Source organism: Fomitiporia mediterranea (genome assembly GCF_000271605.1).
Source record: "Fomitiporia mediterranea MF3/22 unplaced genomic scaffold FOMMEscaffold_1, whole genome shotgun sequence".
NCBI lineage: Eukaryota > Fungi > Basidiomycota > Agaricomycetes > Hymenochaetales > Hymenochaetaceae > Fomitiporia > Fomitiporia mediterranea.
In genome coordinates, this window is record NW_006760386.1 from 6,948,138 (window position 1) to 6,966,422 (window position 18,285).

Sequence of the window (18,285 nt, forward strand, 5' to 3'; positions counted from 1 at the left end):
TATTTTCTATAGATTGAATAGACAATTGCTAGCCTGACCGTTGATATTTTGCCAGTGATCTTGCGATATTTAATCATGCAGCTATATAAATTACCATCCCACCATATGGATGCAGATGCTGTACATGAGCATAAGTAACACATAGTCGGTTGATATTTTTGCTTTTATTTTAACTCATGTATCTGAATGTAGAGCACAGTCCTTTATTACTTTAATCGTGATCCAAATCAACATATAGTCAGTTAAACAAATAAATAATGGACTCGGAATGACTGTAAAATACTATCCCAACATGATTCAGCAAGCACTGTCTCTAACAACAGTTACAGAGACATACAGTGTACAAGGTTACAAATGATCGGATACTCGGAACACTGCTCTCGTGATCCTTTGCCGTTTGCGCCGGAGATCATGTCCCAATTTCTTGTGCGAAGCAAGACGCATCAACGAATTAAAAAGAACTGTCTTTTTATAACCCGCCGATTTCCATGCATACCAGAGTTACTATCCATGCGTACATTTGAGACAGGCTCATGTACATAATTCCATCCTATGCAGCAAAGTATAGATCAAAATCACCCCTTTCTCTTTTACACTCGGACGGATGCAATGTGCTCGCCTTTTACTTATTCGGTGCCCGACGTGTGGCTATGACGCCGACTACTTACTGCTCACCGACGGCGGAACGACAAGTAATAATCGGCCGCCGTATTCGCCAAATATCGCGGGCCGGAGTCAACTCACCTCCCATCATAAGCTTAGCATCCACCCAGAGCCCGATTAACGGCGTGCCAGGCGTCTCGCGAAAAGGAACATTGTTGTCCGTCCCATCTGAAGCGCTGCACAGGGCAACAATTCGCAAACGTATAAAACATGACCAGCTGGGCCGGAGGAGACCCAGTAACATCCCAGCTACCAGCCAATACGGGATTTCTACGAAGCTTCGCGGTTCAAAACTTTACCTCTCGTCCCCTGGCAGAAAATATGTCGAGCTACAAGAATCAGTTCATAGTCGCGACGCAGAGCGATCTAACAGTCACGGACGGCAAGGTGTCTCGTACTGTGGCTTGCGATTCGTGCCGTAAGGCGCGTCGCAAGGTCTGAATCTGCATAACAATCCGATTTATTCTTGGCTGATGACCATTTATATCAGTGTGTACGAATTCAGACGAGCCCTCCGACGCCGTGCGAGTGGTGTGTTCTTCACGGTCTGAACTGCACAACGGTGAGTATGAGAGCCTCTCCGCCTTGGAACGAAAAGACTTACCTTCTGATATGAATCATTACTGTAGTCTGCAAAAAACTAGACAAAGTGGTGGTGAAGGGTTAGGTCGTTCTCTCAGCGTAGAGATTCAAGGAGACACTCACCTCGGCCAAGCCATGTAGATATTTTAATACATGTATCGTGTCCAGTTTAGTACCAGCTCATTGGTGTTTGCTTCTGCTTACAGTATCTTTTATTTATTCCGAATCTTGCCGTATTTCATGTAAGGGACTGCAGAGAATTTGCGTGTTGAATATACGCTACACGTCAATACTGGACCGTGCTTAATGGTGCCAAGGGCATCAAGAGAGCATAGCAAATGCATATAGCTGATCCGATCTGTTTCATGGCTTGAACAAAGCGAGTAGTCAAATTCGGCTGCGTATGAGACATAGAGACAGTAGAGAGTTACAGAGCGTGAACCGACGACCGATTAGAGAAGGCCTTTGGACTTGAGAGTGATGTCTCTCATGCTAACCAATTGTGTTCCTGGTGGAAGACGCATGACTGTATTTATTAGCCAAATTTGGTTATGTGCGATGATTAATATTAATAAACAACCCATTGAAGTTCATGATTGCGATAATCGTGGCTGAGATATTGCAACAGATTCTTGAAACAAGTCGTCAGTGCATCGCAAAATCAGCAGGAAGCCATATCATGGCTTCAACATCGCCATGCACATTAGAAATGCTAATGTATAGTCCAAGGAGAGCCCGGAAGACCCGTCAGGCATCCACCTTCTCAAGTTTGTATCGACCTAAATTAAAATTATGAGTGTAGCTTTCCGACGCCAGATAAAGACCTCGTTCGTGATGTCGTAGGATGTCGTGCTTATGCGATTTGCATAAGAACTATGAGGAATTCGAATCACTTGAAGCATTGGGGTATCTAGCACTACTAGTCAGAACAAATCGTACATTTATATCGGAACGACGAGAAAAAAGTCGAATGTGGCCAGATACCTTTAAATGAGCTTCACGTAACGTCGTGGCCGAAGGGGCGGGGGCATACCGGCCGAGGCCTTCTATGTACCAACATGGCGACTCCTCCTGGTTACAGCAAATAGCCTGTGCAATAAAAGCCAAGGTACAAGGCCAATTTGACAGGGAAGGAATCATGGTTGGATGGGAAGTCATGTTTATGCCATCTGCCCTGTAAATGTAATATAGACCCGTTTGGCCAAGAAGGTCGTGTGACGTACCACGATAGTCTGGCAGGGAGGGGAATTGGGCAAAAACAGACCTGTAGACAATCCATTTCAGTGTCGTTTCGTATGACTGGACCAAAAGGCCTGGAAGGCTGAAGCCAGAAGCCAGGAGCGTAACACAAATGGTTTGCATGCATGTGATGGCTAGTAAGCGACAGTCAACAAGTGGTATGGTATGGTATTACCCGGTATGGTCCCTAAAAAGGTACCGCAATCCCGACCCTCACTTTATCAGTTTGTCAGACCTTGATCCAAGGATCAAGCATCCTTTTACTCCCTATGGCCATGTCCCCCAACCATTGGCATCCCAAAATTTCTTCTTCGATTCGCCCGACGGCACGCCAAGGGACGAACGTGACGGTGAAACTAGAAGCGCTTCTGATCACGAGCATCTCTAACCCCAGGACGCTACAGTGCGATATTTACGTTGACATCGTCGTCTTCTAGACTCCAATCGAGACGAAAGGGGCCGGTTGTGGGAGAAGGGGGGGTGGAAGCGACCCGGTTTGGTGTGTGCGCAATGTCGTAGTCTTTGACTGAGACAAAGTGTGTTCCATGCTAACACCCATCGTTTCTGCGCCGGTATCAGTGTCTTGCCCTTTCCACCCCCTGGCCTCTGAGCAGTGACGGAGCCAAAAAAACATTTTGTGGCCACTTTTTTTGGCCGGCTTTGGCTACTGTATATCCAGAACCGTACAACTTCTTTTAAGGTTGATCAGACATCGCCTGGCAGGTAAGACACATCATCCTGATCTCTGCTGTTCACACCCAGTGCTTGTCTCTTTAGTCAACCAGTCCTGCCAGGAACATGCATACCGGACTGCTTGTCGAACCAAAAAAAATTCTTCGGGATTTGTGGTACCGAGGCTCCGGTGGCTACCGCTGACAGCTCCTCTGCTCGGCCGGAAACGAAAGTTTCGTGTCCATTTCAAGACGCCTTTAGAAAACGATGAACGTTCAGATCAGAAGAACATCCCGTGCATCTTTAAGGCCCATGCGACTGCTGTCGTTCGTGGTGCCGTTCTGGCTCTCGTTTGTTGTTTTGTTGCTGGCTGAGGACAGGTCACTATTTCCACTATTTCCCTGTGGAGGCTAGGATACCTCATACGAAGGGAAAATATATCGGTCCCTCGATAGTTTTGATGGATATATCCCGAAGGAGAGTTGGCTTTCGTTGATGTCGTCGAGAGCGCTGGGTTTACGGCATCGCGTACAGACCAAATAAATTGGTGACCTCGTGCACGATAATGGCGTTTGAATGTGAACTTTGCTTTCCTGGTTCTGGTCTTCGAGAGTGGATCCGTCCCTTAGGTGGAAGGTGGAAGACGGTTAAACATTGCATTCAAATTTGCGTTGACAGCGAGGCGTTCCAGACCTCGTAGTTGAAATGCCTTTGCGGCTCTCGTTTACCCTACAAAGCTCGTCAATGGCCACGATAACCTCGCTGCCGTCCCTCGACCAGGATTAGTGATCCAAGGTTCGCCATCTGTCCGAGTATGCATGGTGTAATCGAGCTGTACTTGAATGGCTTCGAAACGTTCCGATGTGCCGAAATTCGCGTGGATCGCCCAATAGCTGATGAATTCGAACATTGAGACCTCGGAGATTGTTTGAGCTTGTGAGCATTATTTTCTTGGTCTTCAGCAAAGCAGAGTTGTTGCAAGACTAATCAGATTTCAAGGAAACTACCTCTTTTCGGTAATTTCCTGGTTAAGGGATCCTCAACGAGGGCATTGCCAAACGGGTCCATGCAAGCCATTCATTTGCGCCTAGTTCACAGCCATGGTCGATATTGGCAATCGCCAGTCACGGCGATCAAGCATAGCCCATCCGAGAGGGACATGGTTTGTGCGCCTGGACGTCGTAAGCTGCGGCGATAATCCGCGATATCGCCAGCACCGCGCATTGGAGCTTGTAGCCTGCTTGTTTTCCTTTCAGTGACACGGCACCCGCACACACTTTGCTTTTACCTCGACATGGATGCTCATGCCCGCGACGACACTAGCAATCTCGTGCAGCACTCCATCGGAACTGCGAACATAGCTCACACCATGACCACACCCGGCTATTACTGTGCCTACATGTCTAAACGCTCAGCTGCTGCGAAGACTCGAAACTATGGAAATTGCCTGCAATGTAAAGAGGCACGACAGAAGGCAAGGCGATTGACACTGTTGTCATTTTCAACGGAGCTAAAAGGTCTCTATTTGCAGTGTAATCGAGTGAACGGCTCTGCTTGCGAGCGATGCTTAAGGCTTAGGAAGAAATGCAGTCTGATTGGCACCGCCAGCCCTTCAAGCCCAACAACTCCCATGAGCCCAGTCGATCCACACCCTGAGGCAACTTTCGGAACTGTTAGTCCTCTTTCAACGCATTTTCTTTTCTGTGTAGATTGTTGATCTTCGATCATCGCCTGGATCTCTTTTTCAGAGGTATACAGATGCTATGCTACTCTTTCTGTCCATATTTCCCCTGACGATTGCTTCTATCACCGTGATGTGTAGATCCCTCTCTCAAGAAGATGAAGAGCGTTTTGGCAGAGTTCTCTATATAATTCCACTAAGCGATGGAACGGGGTTCGACGTTATCCATGCGATGGTCGGTGGCAACGGACATGAGCAGGCTTATCAGACCGGGTGCGACAAGGCCCTTATGCCACGAGCTCTTCCCGACTATTTAGGACCTCTTGTGAGTTTTTCTTCAGATACAAACACGGCGTGAAATCTTAAAACTATATGATCACTTCTCAAATTGCATTAGTCTGAGTTCATGCATAGATTTTCCAGCTGTACAACATACGTGGATCTTCCAGCTTTGTTAGATGCAGCGGATGCAGTGAAAACACTGTAGACGAACAACGAATGTCGTTTGGAATCAGATTTGGAACACGTTATCGTAAATGTTTGTGCCGTTATGATTGCAGTTGATTTGCTGTCGTTGCCTGCGGATGTTTCTAATAGTCGTTCCTCGCTATCCCTTCGTAAGAGAGAAAGGGGAAAATTTGGTTGTAAATATGTAATTTGTTTCATCTGATGCTGGCTGCTCTTGGAGCGCAGACAAGGTGTGTTTGTCGGCTGGTGTGGAGCCGGAGCTTTGACACCCCAAACGGAAGTAATGCTTTCCGCCCATCACTGTAATTGGTGTTATATAGTCACAATCTGAAATCTGTTGACAGTAAAGGTCTACTCAGGCCCAAGTCTCACTTATCAGTACAGACAGGTGAACACAGGTCCATATGGGCACAGCAGCCTATAACTTTGTACGAATAATAAGTAACTTATTTATCTTTGCAGCCCATAACTCACGTGCCGTACTTGATATTTATGATGGGGTCCTTGAATTTGCCTATCACTATAATAACATCATATTACACTTATCTATTCATTTGCAAGAATAGAATAAATGTTATGTTGTGGGTTTGTATTAATGTGCAAATAGTCTATCCACAGACGTAAGTGAGCCTGACTTGGGAAAAACTCTCGGAAGTAATAATGAATGCATGGGAATCAAAATGCCATCATGCAGTCATCACGAAAAAGTCTTAAGTATTGTATTCACTTGTAATCCTATACATTTTGTACCTTTTATAAAATTTGTCAATGTTAATATAATCTTCATAGGGGGTTAAGCAATGATAGTACAATGTTAAATAAGTAAACAAGAATACTTTTAAAACTTGGCAATTACAATTATAATTGTGTAAATTGTCAAGTTATACAAGTGATTATAATATACTTCCTAAGATTACAAGGTTAAGACATACTTATTAATTTGTGACAGTATAATATCTACTTATAATGCTTATAAGCTATTACAAGCATTTGAATCACTTCCTTTTGCTTTGGATACAATTTTTTATCAAATAATTATTTAATTATTTAATACAAAATAATAAATGATACATTATTTCTACAGTCCTGACCCCTACACCACTAGCAGCCTCTGCCTTGTTCTTTCATGAGCAGAATTCGTGTCAGAAAAGGATGAACGCATCCTTGGGCTGTTTGATGTAGTCTTCATCACCACGTTTGGTTGTCACTCGGGACCTGTGAGTCAAATTGCGTGTGTGTGTGGGTTGAGGTTGAGTGGGTTGTGGAGGTTGAGGCTGCACCTGTTAGACAGGTTTAGAGTAGTTAGTAAGTATCAATAGGAGAGAAAAGGTGGACGTACTGCGACGGCGTGCAGCGAGTGTGAGTGGTGCATGCAGGTTGAGATCCGGAGCGTTGAACGAGTTGATTCAGGCTGCAGACAAAGCCGTATCAGTACGCATATGCTACATATTCTGACTGTAACGTGCAATTGGAGGAGCAGTGAACTGAGTCATTATTGTGGATTGATCTCTGGGACGTACCGGCTCGAACAGAGAAGGCAAAGTGGAATGTATTGACGGACTCCGCTCAGGAGTGGTAAGTGGCAGTCCACTGCTTCTGTTCGATATGATGTTGTCCGCTGCACTAAGGAATGTAAATGCACGTGGGGTGGACCTGTCGAGAGTGGCGTTAAGCATGGAATGGGTGGGGAAGGAGAGCGTGTACAGCGTCAAAGAGAGGGTCGTACCATGGGAGTGGTCATACGTTGGTATTGTCGCGAGCGCGCGCTTGTCGACTGTTACTTGCACTACAGAGCGGGAAGTACGCAAATGTATGGAAATATTGAGGAAGTCGTTCAGCATTGGTCAACAACGCGGATGCGCGAATGCGAATGCAAAAAGGAAGGCGAGTGTAAACAGAGGAGGACAACGAAGGAGAGGCAACGCAAGCGGCGGAGCGAGGAGCGAGGAGCGGGAGGGATGGAAGGGAGACAAAAAGTTGGGAGGAGAGGGGTGAGTAACCATTGTGCGAGTTATTATGAAGTGGACTGGCTGCTTACGCTTTACGATGAAGGACAGTGTAGCCAGCTCAGTCGTGTCGTCACAGGATCTGAGGCTCAGCACGGGCATTGCAGTGGCAGATTAGAGAGACAAATACAGTGATGTTTATTGTCTGGGTGATTGCAGGCAGTGTGCCTGCTGGAGGATGCTTGTAGGCAGAGGACTGGGCTAGAGAGAACAAGAGCGACGACATAGCGTTGGGGGAAGAGGGTTGGGGAGATGGTGGAGGTAGGAGGAAAAGGAGTGACGAGAGCAAGTGCGTCATTATATGCACTCGATCTTCGGTACTCGATTATGTAATCAATTCGATATATTGTTTAAAAGTAAAACCAAATTATTTTATAAGTCTGACAGAGTGATTGTTATCAATATTAATATATATAATTGCATATTATCTTACTAGAAGTTATTGTAATTAACTTACAAGTACAATGTATTACTTTTATGACTATTATAATCAATCAACTATTGTTACAAATAACTTATAATATAATTTTAGCAGATTATAATAAGAGTTAAGTGGTATCTCACATGTAATGTTGTAATAATACTATTAGTAAGCTTACTTGCTCTAAAACATGTTTGTAGTTTAATAGAAACTTTGTATATTTCTTACATTTATATACAATCATTATAATTACATTACAAGTAAAATATAAGTATTATTTTAGAATGTAATACTTATGAAATCATTTTATTAGATTACTTTTGCTATTATTAAATACATTTGTTGCGACTTTTTCGTGATGGTAGCACAGCATTTCTGATGTACTGTCAAAACAATTGGATTCACTTTCTTTCGACGTCTGTAACCTTACCATGGACCAGTTTCGTTTACCACCATTACCAGTGGTGCTGGAGGAAGGACGCGCAAGTGTAGAAGACCCCTCGGGCAAGCAAATAAATCATTTCAACCATTTGACCCTTCTTACAGAACAACTGTGTCTCTATAGGTTGCAATTTAGTACTGAACGCCTATAGAGCGTTCACACCTTGGCGTCATGTCCTTCTTCCACTTATCAGCGTCATTCTCTCTAAAATATATTGCTGCTCGGAAGAGTTGGGACGCAGCTGCAGACGCACTCGACTTAGCAACTAGGTTGAGCATTCTCGCGTGAGCAAAAGGAATATAGCTCCTAAAAGAGGAATAGCATTAACAAAGCACTGGCGCATATATTATAAACCTCAAATCAAAATCCAAAATGATCCCATTGTACGCCTTCGAGGCACTGCTAATTTTGGCATCTCGCTCTCGTTGTCGGCACTGCCATCCAGGACATACCACAGATATCAACACTCACGATAGTTCGGATGAACCAAGTACAACTGGGTCGCAGAATGGATCCAGTCCCACAGAAGATGCAATAGCAGGTCAAAGAATTGCTCGGCGGACTCCAAGATCATGCGACCCTTGCAGGACACGCAAATTGAAGGTAAGAAGACGTATCATGTTCTATTTCCCTCGTAACTAACGTCACCGTATAAGTGCGTCCGACCGCTGACGAAGCCCTTTGCACCATGCGAACGGTGCGCCAAAGCCGGTGCTATCTGTACGATGGTTCGTTCACTAGATTCTGTGCTTTGGCTTTGAAACGAGTAGGCCTACTTTCTAGCAGAGACCGATCAAAGCTGACTAAGTAGCTAAGTGCTAAGTCGGTCTACTACTGTGGACGTTGAGTGTAAACTCACATTAGCTGCTCCATATAGACATCTAATGTAAACGTTACGTTCAGTTTGGCACTGGTATCGAGACAACAGCTTGTATTCGCGGTATCTCTCGTAGATCTCGAACATTGTTCGATTTCATGCCAGACGCTGTGTACACTTCTTGAGGTTAAGTATATGTCATGTATTAATATTAAAAGCGTGCTGTATTGTGTAAAATGTATCAGAAAGAGAAAGGCAGTGAACGGATCAGCACCACGTACAATTGTAGCACTCCTTGAGTGCAACTCTCTTTCGAGCGTCACAAGAATAAGACGAGCAAGTATACTTGACAATGGGTGAGCGAGTGGCATCTGAACAGTTGGACGTAAGAAGTGACATGGGAAAACAATCACCACTTATGACATTTTCTCTGCAATGCAAGCTGACCATCCGTATGAATACCAATCAGAGATTCCAGGACTGCATGATTCCGGAGGGAACCAGGTTTTGCAATTCAGGATCACCGAAAACGAGGCCTCATCGAGTATTGAGCACATTCAAGTTTGGTCTGTGTTCCTGTCTTTCACATGTGGAAGACCATGATTATGACCATCTGCGATGCGATGTTCAATCAGATTGTTGTAGCAAATGGATACTGTTTATAGAGTCAACGTGTCCTAATGACACAATACAATCCCCCACCGTCGCCGTGTCCACAGTTTTTCAAAAAGGCCCTTCTGGCACAAAGTTCCACGATCGTTGTCCTTGACCCGAAAGAAATTGATTTCCATGGTTCAGGCTTCCATCCCTTTCCTCTCGCATGCGGTGTCATTCGGTGTTGTTGGTGGTTTGACATAGGGCGATAGCCTTGCCCTAAGAGCCATGTAAGTACCCGCTTTCACAAAATAGCATGTAGGTACATAGGCGATATCCATGGCTGGCAAGGGCCTGTGTATAGGCAACAATTCGAATGCGGTAAACCAGCTCCAATCCCGTTGTAGTTAACGATCGAGACTCAAGGACGGCTAGAGTTTTGAGTCTTTTGACCTGCCAATATTTGTTCGGGTACAGCATGTTGCCAGTACCTGGTTGGCCGACTTGTAAGATTGATTTGACAAGGACTGAATCGAGCGGGGAGCTTGTCTGCTGTCCTAGAATTAACTTCAACTAAGGCAAGTAAGTGGGGCGCTTCTCGTTGTTCCTTACACGATTTGGGTGGACAGGAAATTTTGAAGAAAATAAACTTACATAATTATGAGAACGGAAACTACTCCTGCGCGACCACATTTAGCGGAATAGGTAAGAAAAGTCGGACTCGGAAACATCGAGACAAGGGCAAAAAAAGAGTCATGATGTAAGCACCAAGCCACGGAGTTGTAATTTGTGCGGTCCTGGGTTCGCTTGAACAAGCGCTCTTCCCACACTCTCTTGCTCTTGTACATCTACGTCGACCTAACCATTTCCACAAAGTCGTGTCACCAGCACGCTTGCGTGTTCATAGGCGCATCGAGAGTTACTTCGAAGGATGAGGATGCGGGCACTCGACTACAGGAGGATAGGTAAAGAGATTCTATGGCCGTACGACGACACGGTATCATTGATCATCAAGGCATTCTTATTGCTGGCGAAAGGAGACTTCTGAATATGGAATGAAAAGCTTAGAGAGTTGTCAATGTCAATGGATGTCACTTGTTGGTGTGTACCGCCTACTGTGTAGGTCATGGAGGGACGTGGCATCGCCCCTCAGTCGTCGCCAAGGACTGCCTTTCTTTGTTCCATCAGTCGAAACTTATCAAGCATGCCGTACCAGTTTTCATTGCTATCAATTTCGGCAGGAAAACTTCCTCGAGTGGATGAATTTCTTATGAACCCTGTAGTTTAGGTGAGCCACGTCATCTTATCCCACTTACAGAGAGACACTCACTTCCACTAAATACCTCTGCAGTCTTGTCTTTTAGAATAATGGGAAGATGCAAAGATGTTCACCAGATGCATTCGTAACTGAAGAAAAAAAGCCCGGTAGTTCGTTTCGCCGATGTGGTACACCCGAAGGGTGCTCTTCCTCTCTCGATCCGAAGGCAAAATTTACTTCTATACGTCCGCCTCATTGAAGATGTCCTTCCGTATTACTACTGACCGTGAATTGCTGCGTTTCTTCCATCCGGAACATTATGTGTCTGGGTTCTTCTCCAAAAATGACTGTTGACGGTTGGCGATTCCGCGCATAAGTTCTAAGGGCTGAGACGACTGGTGCTGAGAGAGTCGTCCATCAATTGTCAATCTATGCAGATCTATAAAATTGAACAAGATTGCGGGTGAAGAGATCCAAAGCGCTGAACATTGCGGTGCGGTATTATACCTGCTAGATGCCGTACTGAATAAATTACTGGTCCCGTGCATGATAGTGGCGTTGACTTGGAATGTGACTTTTGCTCTTCTGGTTCCTAAACTTCGAGGTCCTTGTTCCATGGGATGGGAAGTCGCTTGACCATTGATTTTTTTTCAAATTTAGCGACAGCGAAGCATTACGACAAGTTCCAGATTGCACAATTGAATTGCTTCTATCGGTTCTCGTTATCCTATAAAGCTCGTTAATGGCCACGATAGCCTCGACTGTCCTCTTTGTCCGCCACCAACGATGCTAGAAAGGCCTTCCCGAATCTCATGGGTCCTGGAAATATATGTTTAAGCGACGCGAATGCTTCTTTGTATATCTCTGGTCTTGATGGATTTGCCTATCAGTGACGGCTCCTCGTCGATCGCTTGGGCAATTGCTGCTAATCTGTTGGTGACTCGGATGTTTGCTGACACCCGTTGGTGAAGCCAAGTTGTTGGTGAGCGTTGTCCATTTCTTTATAGGCAACTTCCGACGTTGTCCTCATCTAGGATACTACCAAATGTTGTAGTGCAAGCCGCCCGGCTTACTGCGGCAGACCCTTGTTGAATACCGCGGCGATCAGGCGGCGTTGCTCGCCCAGCAGCCGACACATTCGTAAGAAGTACTATTGCGCCTGAAGGTCGTTGAATCTCGGCGATAATATAGCTTATCGGCTACAACGTGCATTGGAGCTTCTGACCACTGCGTCACACCACATTCCTCCACTTAAAGTCAGGATGAATGCTCCTACCTACTGTTACTATCAATCACCATCAGCGCCTCCTCTAACTGCAAACCCACCTCACTCCATGGCCGTCCCGGACATTTACTGTGCCTACACGACTAAACGCTCAGCTGCCGCGAGAAATCGGAACTATGGGAACTGTTTGCAATGCAAGGAGGCGAGGCAGAAGGCAAAAGGCGATTTTTAAAATATCAGTTGGAGCGCTAACCGTATTCCTTGTTCATATAGTGTAACAGCGCAGATGGTCTGGCCTGCGAGCGCTGTGTAAAGTTGAAGAAAGATTGCAGCCTACTGGACCCAACGAGTCCGATTCGTCCACGTTCCGCGGTGAACTCAGGGCGGGTTAATTGCTCCCGTTATTTGCTGCTTCCTACTACTCACATGTCTTTATTCCAGCCACAGACGTCTGCCCAGAGGTATAGATCCGTTTGTCCATCTATTCTCCTCATCCTTCTCTGACGATCGCGTTCGATTTTCATGATAAGCAGGACTCTCGCAGAGGAGGACGAAGAACGTTTCGGTCGAGTAATCTACATTTGTCGGTCTAGTGATGGAGCCTATTTCGAGGTAATCCATGCAATGGCCGGTAACAACGGCTTTGAACAAGCGTATCGTACGAAGTGCGACGGTGACCTCAAGCCGCTAGCTCTTCCAGACTACCTGGGCCCTCTTGTGAGTCATTTCTTCACATTCGGGCTAACGCAGCTTCTTCGCACTTATGCACTGACCGGATGGGCATATAGTCTGAATTCATGGAGAGGTTTACACGTTCTATGACGTCTTTTGATTTTGATTGTCTGTAATGCATCATTGTATGAGCATTGCTTGTTAATTGGAGGATGCAAAGGATTGAGTCTATCATTGGATATATGATCTCCGTCTTGCGTTTCTTTGCCCTGTGTTGCTTGTTGTCTTGTATTTCACACGTCGCCCCAGTTGATCTGTATAACAACCGATCCATTCGCTGCCCTTTGAAAGGTTATTGGCTTACCTGTACAATAGTAGTTTGTTTGTGTTTTATAGTACGATGAAACCCTGTGCAACGAGGAACAGACGTGTATCTAATGACAAAGGATCCCTATCGGCCGGAGCTTTGTCTCCCAAAATAGTGTTTACCACCTTCACGGATCATTATGTTACATGCGATCACTTCTTAGCACGTTCTTTGATGATCCTGTGCAATCTTTCTGTAATACAAGGAGAGTCTAAGGAAACAAAGTACAGTTTAGTCACATTTTGTACTGTATGGTAACAGGAGTAGCCTCTTGTAACTTCTCAAGACTATGTACAATCTTTTACATGAGACTTACAGTACATATAAAAGGTAGTTAAATAATCAGAATCTTGACTTTGTACTTTGCTCCTATACTCAATCATTCTAACTCTATATATATACTTGGCATGTCTCCTAGGTAAAGTCCTGTGCTTACACTTTTTTAATACAGATAATAATATAAGATAAGAAAGGTTAATCTAAGTACATAAAGCTAAGTACAAAGATAATGTCTTACTAAGTAGCTACCAATAATTAGACAGGAGTTATTGTTAAACATACAAATGTGTTATTTTACAGAATTGATAAATTTCTGTCCAAATAATTTAACTGTAACAATAGTATTAAACTTGATAAAGATAACATTCTACACATTATTTGAACTTTAAATTAGGTAGTTATAAACTACTCAAATATTGTTCTTGTCAATGTGTATTAAATACTAGAAATTATACTTAATAATTATTAATATAATAATTAGAATTTTTTTAAATGTAACAGTAAATACATTAGTTAACATTTTTGCATACTAAACAGAATATTAAGACCTGATTTCTTATTCTATCTACTATATTTACAAAATTGAAATAATACAAATTGTTAGAGTTTTATTTGACAGGAGTAAGTAAAAAATAAATGTTATATATGCAAAACTTTGAGAATTTAAAGAAAACTATTATAATTTTAATAAAAATTAGTAAATAAAATATAAAATATTTAAGTATATTAATAAAGGTTTACTAATATTAGAATGTTTCTTCTCAAAACAACTAATTATTTATATAAGCTTACTAAATTAATGTGTATAAATTATGTATTACTAATATTATTATACAAATATATAATTTGGAATACCTTTAATAAGGAATATAAATATACCAACATATAGCTTATTTGTAGAATGAGTAGCATGTAAGTTTTACTTATACACAAAAGCTAAGCTAACACTTAGCTTCTTTTATAGTGTTTCTAAAGACTCTGTCTTTTAATCAGTTATTAACTCAATAATACTATATTAACTAATAGGAGTATCTTTTTAACATTTACTTACTCCTTACATTATACTTTAAAAGTGTACTACTAGTACTTACATTCTAAGGATTTGCTTATACTCATATACAAAAGAATACTATACTCTAGTAAACATGAAAATGTACCTTTCTTAAACTGTCTTTCTTAGTCCTCTGTATAAAATGTGACTAATTGTGTTATTAAAAACTATCTTGTTACAAGTTATATTAATTTAGTAGTAACAGTTTCTTATTTATAACAATACATATATATACTAGTATAGAGACAAAACTAAGTAAACAATTACTTGTCAATTTTGTAAGAACTGTTATTATAAGGTAAACATTTATTATATATATATTTCTTTTATAACTAATAGTAAATATTATTAGTGTGTTAAGTTATAGACTGAACTACTTGTTCTGTACAAAGCATTGTTTGACTCATTATCTCAAATGTATAACTGTAAGTTTACAAGACTTTTAAAGTATTGTATATTTCTTACAAAATTATTCTATTTAATACTATGTATTATATATTAAAAAACAAAATAAGAAAATACACAACTATTATATTAGATTCATTTAGTATAAATTTTTCAGCACTTAAGTATACTAGAGAGTAGACTGATACTCTATTTTATACTCTATTTTGTCTAGGACAACTTACTTTATAGTCTTAAATAAATAGTTTAATTACTAACAAAACAAATTAAAAAAACTCTTAAAGCTATATACAAATAATTGTAATAACTAGTAAACTTATGAGCCTGTATAACAGGAGGATTATAATAATAGCAGAAATATATAGTCTTAAACACTACTAGTAACAGTAGTTTTTACCTCTTAGATACATATATAACAATATTTAGATTCTAGAATAAAGTGAATACTATTAAGGTTATAGTATACTGTATACAGTATGTGTGTAATTTTATGTATTAATAACAGTTTACAGTTGTAAAATTATAACTGTAATTTTCATTCTTAGGATGAATTACAGTTATAGTTGTACTATATATAGTATATATAGTATTATACTTGTAATAATATAATATTAAAATTTCTTCTAATAAATATTAGTATACTATCTTTATTTTACTTGTATTATGTTCTCAGTATTATAAAGATGTTAGTTCTATAGTAAGATTATTTGAAACTAGCTCAAACTACTTATAAGGACTATTGATCAAAACTTAGCATTATATAATATAATCAAATAAATATTATAAATTAGTAAATATATACGAAATAGGTGATATTTATGTCAGCTTACTTGTAAAAGTGTCTTGTGAATATGCTAGAAAATATACAGTACAGCAACACACAGAATGTTAGGGAGGCAGGGGAGAAAGAAAGAAGCACGACACGTTATTTGTCATATGATGTGCGTCAGTGATCGACAGATCGACGGATAATGGGTATGCGTGCGTTTATGCAAAGTGCTACAGCGTGCTTATTATTGATACATTAATTATGCTTTGTATAAAGCGCGGACTAGATTAGGCAACTTTTAATGTTGCCTGCATTTCGAGGCCTTTACACAGCTCACTAGGGCCAGCAATTGCTCATACTAGCACATTCATTAAGTTCTTCTGATGGGAAATACGCAATGTTATTCAGTTCGGTGTGTTTAGGCCACCTTCTGCCTTTCTAAATGGTCGTTGCCTTTGTCCCAGAGCCACGTTTCCGAACCCACGCTTTCCAAGGCCAGCCAACTCATAGGACCACACAGTAATATAGGTATATAATGCTTAGAATTCCTCTCGAATCCACAAAGGAAGATTAGCCGCCTTGTATACTTCACCAGTCGAGTATTTCTTTAATGAGTTCAGACACTGTGAGTTTCATGCAACAGATTGACGCTTATTTCGTATCCACGTACTAATCGATTGACATACTTAAATAAAGGCCGCTTCCGATAAGAAAAGGTAAACAAGCCAGATCAGATTAGCGTCGTCCATTCGATTAAATGGAATCTTTTTTAGTAGTATCGCTGAACGGGATGCAGAGCTTTTTGGCCAGGTTCTGTATGCCCTGCCGAGCAGCAATGGAAAGGGACTACATGTAGTCCATGCTAACGTGGAATTTGATGGCGATGAGCATGTCTATAAGACCGATTGTAACGATAATTTTGAACCGCAAGGCATACCTGTGTATTTAGGCAAAAAGGTTAGTCAATTTTGTCGGACTAGGAATACGGAGGCGAGAACTTTGACGAACTGCTCACTACATATGCGATTAGGCTGAATATCTAGAAAAGCTCGAGAAATCGATGTCTTCTATTACCATAGAGGATTTAATCCGCGAGAAGGATCAACTTGGTAATGGTAATCAAGCAATGAAGTAACCTCGTTTTAGAGTGGAGGTTCTAATCCATCCACGCGTTTTCCCACGATTATAATTCAATCCACACATTGTATTACGTAATTCATGAAGACATTTTTGTTGCTATCAGTTTGACCAACCAACACGACGGATCTTAAATTCCGACTATCATCTGCCCTTAGCTCGAGAACATGGGACCGTCACGCACATCAACAGTGAAACTTCAGAATGTGAATGCACGCTCAGGGGTACATGAGTCATCCCGGAGACATGGCTCGAATACTAGGCGAAAAGCTGATGCGCATGTAAATGACGCATCGGCAAGTGACATTCCTGGCGTGCAAAAACTAAAATCTGCATTACGACAGGCACGCCGATTACTCGCAAGGGTACGTTGGCGTGATTGCTTGTCTTCTGCTGTGCAAGGAAAAATATAAATCACTTATTGCGGCGAATCCATTTTCTAGGACAACCTCGCGGCGGATGTACGCGTCAAGACGGAACGGCGGTTGAAATCTCTCCAATTAGATCTGGAAACTGCCGAGCGAAGAAGAAAAGAACGTACACTGGCCAAGCGGTACCACAAGGTCAAGTTCTTTGGTGCGTTGCCATCTCGATCTACCGCTCCTTTGATCGTTCTCGCAGCATTGTGACAACCTTTAGAACGCCAGAAGGTGCTGCGCAGGATCAAGAAGGTGAAGAAGCAATTGGAACTGGAAGACTCGCCGCTTTCGAAAGAGGCGGTAACGAAGCTCGAGAACACGCTCTTTGAATTTCGCGCTCAGCTCAATTATATTTTGGTACGTTACCATGTTCATTGCAATGGGACCCTTTCTGCATAGTAAACCGATGCGTCACGCGCTCCTAGAATTATCCCAAGCTCGAGAAATACATTTCATTGTTCCCGCCATCTAAGGAAGAAACCGAGAAAAATCCAGATCTCAGCGAAGCCTTTCAGACACCGCAAAGCGAGACGGACGAGCGCAGGGAAGACCTCTTGCGCATTATCAAGCAAAAGATGGCGATGGGCGAGCTGAGCGATGAACCGGAACTTGATGTAGAAGGTACTACGGCTTCTGCCTCGGCGACGTTGTCACATATGGCATTGGGAACACCGGTGAAGAGCGGAGCGCCTGCTCAAAAAGGGAAGAAAGGCCGTCCAGAGATGTCAAAATCCGAGGACAACGTGCCAAGGGAAACAGACCGTGTGGCAGACGATAACTTCTTCGAAATAGATACACATGCAGAATCGGGGTCAGAATCAGTCTGGGACTAAACCGACTCTGGTTCTAAAAGATAGTGGCGTTTTGCTAGGACGCGCTACCTAAAGGCACTGCGAACCCTAATATAGCAGAAGTGACGCTGCCTGCCGGGTGCACGGTTAGTCGTGTATCGATCCTCCACCCCGGTCCTGCTCCACACAATAAACAACAGCATGTCCTGTCATTTATTTCCTATCGAACGTTCGACGCCGGAGAGACCGTCGAAGGCGATGTTTATTAGTGTCTGGGCTATGTAGGCGATGTGCTCCTGTTTACATCGTGATTCCCGCATCCTCGCA

General features: G+C 42.5%; 7 protein-coding genes across 7 annotated transcripts; 3 read left to right on the top strand and 4 right to left on the bottom strand.

The window, feature by feature from the left end:
• Positions 1–174: 174 nt before the first annotated feature.
• Positions 175–1,382, bottom strand: FOMMEDRAFT_25427 (uncharacterized protein; the record flags this gene model as incomplete). The annotated part of the gene is made up of 7 exons (XM_007262196.1): positions 175–182; positions 338–423; positions 669–839; positions 963–992; positions 1,045–1,215; positions 1,268–1,303; positions 1,369–1,382. 7 exons carry the CDS (start codon positions 1,380–1,382, stop codon positions 175–177), a joined length of 516 nt encoding a protein of 171 aa, XP_007262258.1.
• A 393-nt stretch (positions 1,383–1,775) lies between these two features.
• FOMMEDRAFT_16723 (uncharacterized protein) lies at positions 1,776–2,419 on the bottom strand. Its single transcript, XM_007262197.1, has 2 exons — positions 2,230–2,419; positions 1,776–2,155 (listed from the first exon to the last, which is right to left on the bottom strand). Exons 1-2 carry the CDS (start codon positions 2,401–2,403, stop codon positions 2,135–2,137), a joined length of 195 nt encoding a protein of 64 aa, XP_007262259.1. The 5' UTR covers positions 2,404–2,419; the 3' UTR covers positions 1,776–2,134.
• A 631-nt stretch (positions 2,420–3,050) lies between these two features.
• Positions 3,051–5,571, top strand: FOMMEDRAFT_164961 (uncharacterized protein; the record flags this gene model as incomplete). The annotated part of the gene is made up of 7 exons (XM_007262198.1): positions 3,051–3,207; positions 3,262–4,092; positions 4,156–4,630; positions 4,688–4,828; positions 4,905–5,162; positions 5,325–5,454; positions 5,531–5,571. Exons 3-7 carry the CDS (start codon positions 4,451–4,453, stop codon positions 5,569–5,571), a joined length of 750 nt encoding a protein of 249 aa, XP_007262260.1. The 5' UTR covers positions 3,051–3,207; positions 3,262–4,092; positions 4,156–4,450.
• An 876-nt stretch (positions 5,572–6,447) lies between these two features.
• Positions 6,448–7,413, bottom strand: FOMMEDRAFT_151072 (uncharacterized protein; the record flags this gene model as incomplete). Its single annotated transcript, XM_007262199.1, has 4 exons — positions 6,448–6,585; positions 6,645–6,716; positions 6,826–7,091; positions 7,158–7,413. The coding sequence occupies 4 exons, from the start codon at positions 7,411–7,413 to the stop codon at positions 6,448–6,450; spliced, it is 732 nt and encodes a 243-aa protein (XP_007262261.1).
• Positions 7,414–10,425: 3,012 nt separating this feature from the next.
• On the bottom strand, positions 10,426–11,054 carry FOMMEDRAFT_16728 (uncharacterized protein). The gene is made up of 2 exons (XM_007262200.1): positions 10,937–11,054; positions 10,426–10,873 (listed from the first exon to the last, which is right to left on the bottom strand). Exon 2 carries the CDS (start codon positions 10,711–10,713, stop codon positions 10,537–10,539), a length of 177 nt encoding a protein of 58 aa, XP_007262262.1. The 5' UTR covers positions 10,714–10,873; positions 10,937–11,054; the 3' UTR covers positions 10,426–10,536.
• Positions 11,055–12,422: 1,368 nt separating this feature from the next.
• On the top strand, positions 12,423–13,141 carry FOMMEDRAFT_138204 (uncharacterized protein). The gene is made up of 3 exons (XM_007262201.1): positions 12,423–12,455; positions 12,510–12,529; positions 12,602–13,141. The coding sequence occupies exon 3, from the start codon at positions 12,693–12,695 to the stop codon at positions 12,888–12,890; it is 198 nt and encodes a 65-aa protein (XP_007262263.1). The 5' UTR covers positions 12,423–12,455; positions 12,510–12,529; positions 12,602–12,692; the 3' UTR covers positions 12,891–13,141.
• A 3,774-nt stretch (positions 13,142–16,915) lies between these two features.
• Positions 16,916–18,000, top strand: FOMMEDRAFT_71808 (uncharacterized protein; the record flags this gene model as incomplete). The annotated part of the gene is made up of 4 exons (XM_007262202.1): positions 16,916–17,113; positions 17,192–17,324; positions 17,388–17,536; positions 17,593–18,000. The coding sequence occupies 4 exons, from the start codon at positions 16,916–16,918 to the stop codon at positions 17,998–18,000; spliced, it is 888 nt and encodes a 295-aa protein (XP_007262264.1).
• Between the last annotated feature and the right edge of the window lie 285 nt (positions 18,001–18,285).